This window comes from Psittacula echo, assembly GCF_963264785.1.
Source record: "Psittacula echo genome assembly, chromosome: 2".
In the NCBI taxonomy this organism is placed as follows: domain Eukaryota; kingdom Metazoa; phylum Chordata; class Aves; order Psittaciformes; family Psittacidae; genus Psittacula; species Psittacula echo.
In genome coordinates this window covers 134,840,835-134,852,927 of record NC_137737.1, presented here as the reverse complement: position 1 = coordinate 134,852,927, position 12,093 = coordinate 134,840,835, and the positions used below count along the sequence as shown (strand labels likewise).

The following is a 12,093-nucleotide window of genomic DNA, read 5'->3' as shown; positions in this document are numbered from 1 at the left end:
ACTGAACAAACCAGTGATTTTTGGCAACTTTCCTGAGACTAACATATTATGACTTTGTTCATAGAACAGGCTGGGTACGACACAAACCCTAAAACATCTGTTTCTCTCTCTTCTTCAGGATCATTTGCTTTACATCAATACAGAAAACTAATGATCTGCAAACAGACAGGTTGGACACTTTAGCTATTTTCTTTACATTTTACCATCCAAGAGCAGACATTGACTTTTACTTCATTGCTATTTATTCTCAATAACATTTTGAATGTTATGAACGCTGACTGATGCATCACCGAGCCTGTGGCTGTCAAAACCCAAGGAGGTTTGAACCTATTTGATGACTGGAAAAAGGGAAATATAACCCCCACTTTCAAGAAGGGGAAAATGGATGACCCAGGGAATTACAGACCAGTCAGTCTCCCCTCTGTGCCTGGCAAACCCTTGGAGCAGATTCTCCTGGAAGGCATGCTAAGGCACATGAAAAACAAGGAGGTGGTTGGTGACAGCCAGCTGTTCAGCCTGGAGAAGAAAAGGCTGCGTGGAGACCTCATAGCAGCCTTGCAGTATCTGAAGGGGGCCTACAAGGATGCTGGGGATGGACTATTCATCAGGGACTGTAGTGACAGGACAAGGGGTAACGGGTTCAAACTTCAACAGGGGAAGTTTAGATTGGATATAAGGAAGAAATTCTTTCCTGAGAGGGTGGTGAGGCACTGGAATGGGTTGCCCAGGGAGGTTGTGAATGCTCCATCCTTGGCAGTGTTCAAGGCCAGGTTGGATGAGGCCTTGGGTGGCATGGTTTAGTGTGGGGTGTCCCAGCCCATGGCAGCGGGGTTGGAACTAGATGATCTTAAGGTCCTTTCCAACCCTAACTATTCTATGATTCTATGATTCTAAATCCTGCCTGACCAATTTGGTGGCCTTCTATGACGGGGCTACGGAACTGATGGACAGGGGTAGAGCAATTGACGTCATCTACCTGGACTTGTGCAAAGTGTTCAACACTGTCCCGCATGACATCCTTGTCTCTTAAATTGGAGAGACATCAATTTGATGGGTGGACCACTCGGTGGATAAATAACTTGCTGGATGGCTGTATGCAAAGAGTTGTGGTCAATGGCTCAATGCCCAGCTGGAGACCAGTAACCAGTGGTGTCCCTCAGGGATTGGTTCAACATCTTTGTCAGTGACATGGACAGTGGGATTGAGTTAAAACTTAAACAGGGGAAGTTTAGATTGGATATAAGGAAGAAATTCTTTACCGTTAGGGTGGTGAGGCACTGGAATGGGCTACTCAGGGAAGTTGTGAATGCTCCATCCCTCGCAGTGTTCAAGGCCATGTTGGACAGAGCCTTGGGTGACATGGTTTTGTGTGAGGTGTCCCTGCCCATGGCAGGGGGCTGGAACTAGATGATCTTAAGGTCCTTTCCAACCCTAACTATTCCATGATTCTATTTGGTTATATGAAGACTTCATATGGTTACATTTACCCCCAAAAAAAGCTCTGATTCTCCAGGGCATTTCTCTGATTTTCTACGAATGCAACTGCTTGCTAGTGCAGCTGGGGACTTGGCTGCTGGTGGCTCACGCCACCCCTGCGCTTCCTTACTGCTCAGATGACGTGCAGACCCAACCCCTAACACGTGCTTCTTGTGCTGTGTAATTGAAGACATGTTTCATAGCTAGTTTTCTGTTTCAAGTGTCAAGAATAGGTTTTATTTTAAATGCTGCATTACATATCCTCAGCACTGCTTCCCTGGGGCACACCTCACTGCCCTCAGAGCAGCCACATAAATACTGCCTGGTTTAAGTGTTTCAGAGCAGCTGAGGAGAAATCTCCATTACAGATACTTCAATCTGTGCCTCTGGGGCAAAATGACAGGGGACAGATGATTCATGAAAGACAGACTTCTCTGAAGCCATGCATCCCTCAGACAAATCAACCTTCAGCAGTGGTTGCTTTGGAAACATGATCTCAAAGAAGCTGTTCTGCAACTCTTGCTTGCTTCTGCGTGTCTTCTCTGATGTCTGTCAAAAGCAGGGTTTCTTCAAAAACAAGCACAGTTGCCCCTTCTCCTTGGAGCCAAACACTCCTGACTGGCAGATAAAATCATAAGCAATCAAATGAATATCCCTATGTAGTGCTTGCATTTTAGGAATATATTTACACAGTGTTTTAGGGGAGCCTTCCTTTGGGTTACAATTGCATTCTTACATTTATCTCTGTAAAATTCACCTTTCTATTGAATAGATGGTTTTATGCATAAAACACGATCTAGTGATATCCCCCAGCCAGTTTGCTCCAGAAACACAAGTAGTCTCTAGGACACATTCTTGATGACTTAACGGTTGCCTTATACACAGAGAGAAAGAGGCAGTGGGGACACACACAGGACAACAGACATAAATGGATGGAAGCAGATACAAAACATTGAAAACCACCTAATTCATTGGCATATGGCACATAGGCTGGAATCAGACCAAGGAAGACCTGTCAAAATAGTAAGGTTCAGTGTGCCAAAGAGTATGCTTATAACATGCACTAGGTCCCAGGTATAAAAAGTTGCATAAAAAAAGGCACAAAAAAAGGCACAGATGTAGACTCAAGCTTTAAAGATTTTAGGCAAATGCACTAAACTTTCATTGACTCTGGTCTGTATTAAGTGTTGATAAAACCAGAAATAATGATTTCGAGGCATTACTGCAGCTGTTATGCTGGGAAAGCTTAGTACATGTAACCAAGTGGTCCCACATAGACTAAGTGAACAGGGAGACAGTTTAGGTTTAAAAGCAGGCATTTGATCTTTACAGAAATAATTTTTTGGAACCTGGAGCAGAGAGTCCAGCCCTGCACCTGAAGGACCCAAGGAGGTGGCATGGGGAATGCCACCCAAAACAGAGCCTGTGAAAGAGGATCCAGAGTGGTGTCTGCAGTAGATCCAGATCGTCAGGAAGCAAATAGCAACCTACTATTAATAGAAAATAGCAAAAAACACTGCTGCCTATGAAATAAGGAAGGTAAAAAATTTTCTTGATTACGAAAGACTGCATTTGGCAGCTCCAGTTTCCCGTATTTCTTTGCTCCCTCCCTTGCAGGCTAGGGACAAGGTTTTACTTTTTGAGAGGAATCTAACAAGTCTGATTTTGTTTTAAACAGCAAAAGCAAGGAAATAAACTAAGAACTTTGCTTTTAGCTGGAATTTTTCCACAGCAGTTCTGTGTGAAATCCACATGCTTTCCTTTGAATACACGGAGTTTTGTATAGTAAACCTGACCAAAATTTCATTTTGACATGCCAACCTGATACTCCTCCTTTCCAAAAAGGCCAACGTGCAACATCTCACCTTTATGAAATTACTTTTTTCCCCTTGGGGTTCTCTGCTGCTGTGGAGACATGGTTAGCAAGCAAAGGTCATGTTCCCATGTCTGAGCTTAATTAAGCACAGATTCTGTGAAAGTGAGAAAAAACACCAGTTGTGTACAGTTGCCAGCAATGGAAAAACCCTGGAAGTTAGCAAATAGAGATAGAAGAGCAGCTGGCCTACCTTGTAGCTAAAAATTGTCTGTGAACTAGGAACAGAGACCTTGAGAGGAGGATGTGTATATGAGCAGGGAAAATCACCGAGATGCACCTGGAATGTACCCAATGCTGTATATGCCAACCAATCACTACGGGAAGCTGTGTGTACGTGGCAGTTTGACACTATATATACCCATTATTTGAGCACAATAAACGGATCACTTTTATCAATCATATTGATTGTGCATGTGTTCCCTCCGTGCGCGACGACATGCTGCTTTTGTCAATATTATGCACCATGTTTTACTTAGAAATGTGATATTCCTTCCTTATAACTTGTGCCCCCTCTAAGAAAATCGCATGACCTTTTCAGTTATGTGAGGAGTGTGGATCTTCTCTATACAGTGCGGAGCTGATAACCCATGAAATAAGAACTATAGATTTTGTGTATGAAGCTGACTCTCTTTGGGAAGCTGTGCACAGTGGTATTTCCAGAAACAGGAAGGTAACAGAATGATTTACGTACCTGAGCTCGCAAAGGAAGAAACCACCACCACAAAAGAAACAATATTTGTACAGCTTCCTTCAAATAGGGCAGGGACTGATAAAAGAGCTTCTCAATTAAACCCCGCTGTCATAAATCACTGTAGTATCTTTAAGTAACAGCAATTCAGCAGGATTTCTTGGCTCTTTTGATCTCTTATTATTATTATTGTCTTTGCAGAACCATTGTCCGCCTTTGCTGTGGAAGGCTAACCTGAAGTGCCACATTCCCTAAATTCCTATCTCCTATAATACTCTTATTTATCTGCTTAATTCACTTTTTTTTGGATGGATACTTGTCCTGGGTTCAGCAGCAGCAGTCAGTTTTTCTCCTTCTTAGTAGCTGGTGCAGCGCTGTGGTTTTGACTTTCAGCCTGGGAATAATACTGATAAAGCCGATGTTTTCAGTTGCTGGTCAGAATGTTTACCCTGACCAAGGACTTTGTGAGTCTCATGCTCTGCCAGGGAGGAGGAGAAGCCAGGAGGAAGCAGGGACAGGACACCTGACCCAAACTAGCCAAAGAGGTATTCCATACCACAGCACGTCATGCCCAGGAGGTAGAACTGAGAGTACCCGGAAGGGCTGGATCACTGCTGGGGTGGGGTCGAGGTATCGGACGGTGAGGTGTCGCATTCTCTTCCCTTGTTATTTCCTTTATCATTATTATTATTGGTGGTAGCAGTAGTGATTTGTGTTATACCTTAGTTATCAAACTGTTCTTATCTCAACCCATGGGAGTTGCATTCTTTCGATTCTCCTCCCCATCCCTCCAGGAGTGGAGCGAAGAAAGGTGGGGGGGAAGTAGATTGCATGGTTCTAATTTACGGCCTGGGCTTAAACCACAACAATACTGTCAAGCAAGTGTACAGTAAGGTTTTTGGTGCTAATTTTTTTGGGGGTGTTTTAATCTCACAAAGAGAAAAAGTACAGCAGCTCTGAGAGAGTCCGATTAAAAGTCTATGGGAGAGCTTAACAGGGCCATGTCACGGACAGTAACATAGTATTTGTTACTGTAAGCCAATACTTGTTTTCCCATTACTCAGAAGGGTGACATTGAAAATGTATCCTAGTCATTAACAGCTTGAAATCTGTGTTGACAACAGTGTAAACACATTAGGCAAGTCTTCTCATATCCAATAACCTTCCAGAGAACATACTTAACTTCCCAGCCTTAAAACAAACTTCCTCCCCATTAATGTGGCACAAGCCTGCGCAGTGCTGGATTAGCAAAGTGGAAATCCCATCGGCAATTGATGGTTGAGCAAACACAATTAAGCACATAAGAGCTGAAACAATTTCAAATTCATGGACTTAAATTAACAGAACTAAAGTGGTTGAACTTAGCCACTTTTCTCCTAACACTATGTTGTAAAGCATCCACATATAGGTACGAATGCCAGTGACCAAAGTGTTGGCAGCTGATGTGGTTTTGTATGGTGCTGGTACAAGCATATTTATCACTGATTGTATGAGCTGTTTCCCCTAGTTTTTTAGCAATGTGTAAGTAAAAGCTGTGGGGTAAACCCTGTGAGGACTGGAAGTCTTCCTGACCATGAAGGTGCTGTGAATCCACCGCAGCTGGGACAGAGCTTGAGCTCAAATTCCAGGGCAGGGACATGAAGCTGTAGGGATCCTTTTCTCCTTGCCATCCCAGCCCTCATCTTGGGATTCAGCTTGTACCACCACTGCCCTTGCAAGCCACTGGCAAGCTGACTGAGGGAAATAACAAAAACACTACCAAAAAACCTCTCACAGTCATGGATTTTGTGGCTCCTGAACTCTCTGAGGGAGCCTCCCACGGTCTCGTGGGAAGTGCCAGTTGCTGCACGAGCTGGGGGTGGAAGCAACTGGAGGTGAGCTGTGCGGGTGAGACTGTCCTCTCAACAACTGTAAAGAGCTATTCAACAGGCTCAGTTATACCACCAAACCATATGGTAGCCCCTTTCTGTCCAATAGTTCTTCCTTGCAAGTTATTCTGATTTTCGTAATGGTGTCCATATGTCTTCAGATACCTGCGAGTACACTTTATTGAACCTGCACAATACCTGTTTACTGAGGATTGATTGGGAATTATTTGCCAGGGTTAAACCTGTTTGAGCTGTGGGTTTAACATTGTTCAATGCTTTCAGGAAAAGACAAAAGTCTGGCTGGTGCTTCTGCAACAAGTCATATCCCCTTCTTCCTGTATTTCAGTATTACAGTACTAAAAAACTGCTTTTTATTACAAGGAAACTTGTGTTTCCTTCTTGTCCCGCAAGAGCTAACTCTGGTTATTGGATTGAAGTATAAATACTATTATGGTAACTGCAGAGCTACAGAAGCTCTTCATAGCCTAAAACATACCAGATCTCGTGGTCTGTGTGATGCAGAGACAGGCTAGTGGCTTCATTTCTCTGCTGGGGTATGTGGCACAAAATCAAAAATGCAACTTGTCCGAAATTGTGCAGCAATTCTAAGATGGAAAAGGGAGTTAAAGTCAGGTTCCAGACCATGGCTATGTATATGGCAAAAAAACCCAGTAATTACACTTGTAGTCCTTACAGCAAGGACCTGTCCCTGCTGCAGGGGAGCATCTGTGAAGCCTTAGAGTACTGTGCTGTACGTGGGCAAAACTTCTGATGAAGAACATAACAAAAACTCACAACTTCTGTGTTATATATTGAGTTCAAGGGTTTATCCTGCCTACTGACATGCCAAGCAAATACATAACTGCAAAATGTAGGAAACAAGTCTGATTGCTGCATATAGCCTATGGTGTTCTTAAAAAGTCATGAGATGGAGCTACTAACAAGTATTTCAAACCTTGTGAACAAAATATCACTAAGACAACACCCACGTGCACCCAAAGTGCAAATCAAAAACATACGCCAAATTGTGAAAGCACAAGATCTACCCTTGAAGAATTCATAGGGAGGATCAGTGCACAACAGAATACATTGCATGAGAGATGTCTGGTTTTCATGTTAGGATGTTTAAAGCATGACTTAAAAGGTTGAATCAATGATGGATAGGGTTTTTTTCCAAAGGGAGAGGGGAAGACACAGTCTTACCATTCTTGTCTGCTCTTCTTAATATCTAAACAAAAAGAGAGAGAGAGAACAGAATCACTCTTTTTTTTTAATGAGCTAATAGCACACAATACAATTTAGTGGGCAACTATAGTTTGAGGTCTACCTTCCCTCAGATCATTGCTTTCCTTAACTCCTCCTGTGCTACGTGCACTGAAAACCAGGACCATAATCAGAACTGGCTTTTATTTTCTAGTTTGTGCATGGCTTCTAAGGATGATGTTCAGGCACAAAACCTGATACTGTATGGCTACCATGATACTGAATTCAAGGTTGAGAAAAGTGGTTTAAGGAAGCAGAGTAAGGATGAGAGCTGGGAGGATGTGCTGAGCATCTGAGATTGTGAGAAAGACTCAGGGGTTTGTGGGTGGAGGGAACAAAGGTATAAGTCAGGAGAGGAGCCGGACGGCAGGAAGGGATCAGACTGAGTGTGGGAGGCAGTGAGATCAAATGTGTGGTAGCTGGTATGAGGATCTCTCTGATAGCAAGTAGAAACCAGATGCAGAAGCAAGGGGAGAAGGAAAACACAGAGGTTTATAAGCTGGGAAGGCAAAGGAGCATGAGGGTGCCTGCTCTAGATCCTTCCCTGCAATACTTCTGCCATGGAAACTGTGCATGGCCCCAGCTTACCCTCATGGTGTGCACGCTGCCTTTTCTCCCCACTGTAAATGACACCTGCTGGAGAAGCCATTTAAATATGCAGGCAGAGTCTGTAACTCCTTGTGCAAAGTCTGAGAAGAGGATCCTGAGGAGTGCACCCTGTGAGCAGAGGTTGCAAAGCCTTCCAAGCCAGCCCTGCCATCGGTGGCGGGACACAGCAACCTACCCCAGACCGCATGCAGGTGTACTGCCTTGTCTTATGCTGGTGAGATGCTGGCATGCCCGCCAGTCCCTGCTGCAGTCCCACTGCAGGTACCATGACATTAGTCCACACTTAGGAGAAGGGATCAGGCACAGGGAGTGGAACCAACAGAGGAGGTCTTCTCCAGTTTCTTTGCTCTCCAGATGAGGTAGGTCTGCTGTGGCATGGGTCACCATGTGACACTTCAGATATGCGCAGTTGCCATCCCTTGTCACCCTGCTGTGCCTCTGGATGTAGACCCCATCACTACTTCAGCCTGAACTTCAATGGGGAGTTGTCTGGGCAACGCTCCAAGTTTACACAAGGGAAGAAAGCAAATCTTCCAAATATAGTTAGTTTACTATTGTTGCTATGAGTATCAGTAAAGTTTCAAAATGGGCACATATATTTTTGAGAGCTGGCAGCAGTGGAAACACTCTCTCATTTGATAAACTCCTAGTATTATTTAAAAAGCTTCTCCAGCACATGCCATAACTGCTCTGCTCCTAGAGGTGAAACCAAGTGAGAAACCCAAAGACTGAGGTGGCAAGCTCTGTTAGAGCATCTTCATGACTGTGTTCTATAGGGGAAAATTGTTGGGGAGCTAACAGAATTGTTACCCATATCCAGGACTTCACTAATGGTCTCTAAGCTGAACTTTGTATTGGATCAAGTTTACAGCACATAAAGTATGACATTAACTTACTAAGATGGAGCTCAATTTTCAGTATGAGGATTGGACTGTTTAGGAGTTTTAAACTTCTACTCTTAAACTGAAGATTTTATCCTAATGAGAACTAAAGACTAAATGCAGAGCAAATGAAAGATCAATAAAAGTATTATTTGAATAACATAAAACCTGTCTATAATCCTTAACAGGTAAAACAGAGTCCCATATTCCTGGCAATTCTGACTGGATTTTGGGGGGGAACTGTTGTTGGTCTTTCTCCTGTCTCATTGGCAAGCAGCCTCGTTTCCTGCTGAGATCTGATAGCTTTCTTCTGCCCAGTTACACTCAACAAAAGAGAACAGCAGGTGCCCCCACATAGATGCGAGCACTGAAACCCTCCTCCTTGCCACAAAAGTGCCTGGGCTGAGCTGCCCACTGTGTCCGGCGGGAAAGAACAAGGTGTGCTTTAGCAGGGAGATAAATATACCCAGCACGGGCCTGAGCAATATTAACAGGTGACCAGTGACTTGTGCCATGAGTAGCAAGGGTCCATATGGAGCCACATGGGTGATACAGCCACACCAGGTGACGCAGCCCACACCCTGTGCAAGACTTCTATGTGACCAAGAGGACTGGCTGCTCTGGCTTGGCTTATGGGTGGACAGGACAGCTGTAGCAGCAGAGTTTCAACCAACTAGAAGTGCTCTGTAAATATGGGTGAAAGGTGGCAAAGGTTTCTGCAGATGTAATTTTTGGGTTTTATTTTGAAATTAATTTTAATTATTTTTTATGTATCATTATCTTAACTTTTAATTAATTATTTGTCCTAATTTATTTTTAATTATTTTTTTTTTTTTTAATTAAGATGTTAAAATCTTTTGACACTTGATAGGGATTTTGACACAAAACCAGGGAGGAGATATTCTGACAATGAGCAGTTTCGTAACCCAGTGTGCTGAGTTAAACTGTGGAGTTGGCTCAAGCTAATGTTTTTTAACTCTTTCCTGACTACTTTGGGTTCTCTTCTGTCTTTGTGATGTGTGCCTGTAATTCTCTGGTTTCTCTTACAAGTGGTATTTACATACAGAAAAGCTGCATTTTCCTTATACACTTGAACGGAAATAAAAAAGCAACAGAGTCTAATTTAAATGCTTTCTCATGGAGGCTTGAGAAATCGGGAGATGAGCAGATGGGAGCTGCTTGAAATAATTTGTGGTTAACGTTGGGGAAGTTAATGTGGGCACATTAGAGAAGCTAGATGAAGGATCCTTTAATAAAGTACTGATACTGTGGACTAACCCTAGTACAAGAGTTGGTCTTAAGTAGATATAAGTTGGTAGTAGAGCTGGTCTGAAGATACGTAGGTCTCACCAGGGACAGGTGAGATGCAGGGGATACCTTGGAATCTTTTGGTGGGAGTTTGCCTTTTTATCATAACTTGCCTCAGACCAAGGAAATGCTCTGAGCTGGGCATATTTAGACCAAACCTTCACAGCTGCATCTTGGGAGATGCTGAGCCCTTGGTCATGGTCTAGGCCACCACCCCTGAGGGGTAGGATGGCAACTTGCTGGGCTGCCCCTCAAATGGCTGAGGGACTTAGAGGAACATCAACTGTGGGCACCTCAAATTCATCCAGGTCTAACGGGATGGGAGGGAACCTGCACAGTTTGGGAAAAACACTTGCAGCATGAGCAACGCTTCAGTGAAGAGCCCAGAGAAAAAACAACAGAAATCCAAGCAATGTATTCTGAAATGTGACAGTGTTTTCACCCAGCACCTCTCCTAACTGCTTCCAAGTGCTAACGGGCTCTCCTCCCACATGCATGCCATCAGAGGAAGCAAACTCATTCCCCTCATGAACATTTTAAATGCTAAAAACATTGAGAAGGGAAGGAGAAAGAGGAAAAAGACAAAGGGAAAATGAGAAAAGGGAAAAGTGGAAAGAAAAAAGGAAAGAGAAAAGGGGGAATGGGGGAAAAAAGGGGGAACGGGGAAAAAAAGGGGAACGGGGGAAGGGGAAAAGGAAAAGGAAAAGGTAAAAGAAAGGCAAAAAAAGGAAAGGAAGGGGAAGGAAAAGAAGAAAGGGAATGAGAAGAAGAAAAGGAAGGGGAAAGGGAAGAGAAAAAGGAAGGGGAAAGGGAAGAGGAAAACAAAGGGGAAAGGGAAGAGGAAAACAAAGGGGAAAGGGAAGAGGAAAACGAAGGGGAAAACGAAGGGGAAAACGAAGGGGAAAAGGGAAGGGGAAAACGAAGGGGAAAACGAAGGGGAAAACGAAGGGGAAAACGAAGGGGAAAGGGAAGGGGAAAAGGAAGGGGAAAGGGAAGGGGAAAAGGAAGGGGAAAGGGAAGGGAAAGGGAAGGGGAAAAGGAAGGGGAAAGGGAAGAGGAAAAGGAAGGGGAAAGGGAAGAGAAAAAGCAAAGGGGAAAGAGAGGAGGAAGGGAAAAAGGAAAGGAAAGAAAAAAGGAAAGGAAAAGACCCACTGCTCTGCTGTGTTTCGATCCCTTCCACCCCAGGGAGGAAAGCAGGGGGAAAAAAAAACCAAAACATAAAAAAACAAGACACACACCACATGCACCCCCCAACTGCTGGAGGGAGGGTTGCACGTGTTCATGTGAGGGATGCCGCGTACTCACATCGCGGAAGATGCGCAGCCCCGCTCCCGGCTCCGCCGCCATCCGTCCGCCGCAACCGTCGCCGCCCCCCGACCGGGCTGGTGGCGGCTTTGGCGCGGCCGAGCCGCACGCCCCGCCTCGCCTGTCGCTGGAAAAGCACTCAAAAGAGGCTGGGAGGGGCTGCTGCTGGTTTTGCTCGCCGGCGGTGACAGGGCGAAGGGTTTGTCCCGTTCTGCTCCGCAGGCATCTTGCTGCGCCTTTGAAGTGGGCTCGCGGAGAGACTTGCGCTCTCTCCATGGCAGATATTTGGTTCTTGCAGCCTGCCTTTGTCAGGCCAGGTTTTCATCGTCACTTTGGCTGCTTTCCCCTTGAGTACACTCACTTGGAGGAGATCTTTCTGAAACCGCAAGACTGGCCATACAGTGCAGAGGGGTGATGGGGCAAAACTGAACTTCACGTGGCTGATGGAGACATCATGATCAGCTGTACTCTACAAAAGCACTTGGGCTTGAAAATACGGTCCTTGAATATAATAAAGTTGCCTGATCAAAAATCAGGGCTGGGAGGACCTGGGAGTGCTTTTTTTGGAGCAAATGGGGAGCTGTGAGATGGGGCAGGAGCAGGCTCTGCAGGGTGAAGACAGGGGAGGAGGAGGATGTTGGGGTGAGGGGGAAAGCAGTCCTGAGGGCAACTTCTGTTTGTGTTATTTCAGACGTATGCCAGGAGGCTATTATATGGACATCACATAATGGGGGCTTTGTCTTTGTTCTCCTACCATGCACCACTGGCAATGATACATTATACATTACCGTGTTGTTATATATGATACATTATATCATC

General features: G+C 44.6%; 1 protein-coding gene across 1 annotated transcript in view; it reads right to left on the bottom strand.

The window, feature by feature from the left end:
- Window positions 1–11,673, bottom strand: part of NECAB1 (N-terminal EF-hand calcium binding protein 1) — a gene marked incomplete at its 3' end in the record, with an annotated part of 54,918 nt that extends 43,245 nt beyond the window's left edge. Inside the window, exons 1-2 of the mRNA XM_080610651.1 lie at window positions 11,275–11,673; window positions 7,112–7,136 (exon numbers count right to left, since the gene is read on the bottom strand). Coding sequence (XP_080466777.1) covers window positions 7,112–7,136; window positions 11,275–11,550 — 301 coding nt within the window. The 5' untranslated portion in view covers window positions 11,551–11,673. The remainder of the gene's footprint in view (window positions 1–7,111; window positions 7,137–11,274) is intronic.
- Between the last annotated feature and the right edge of the window lie 420 nt (window positions 11,674–12,093).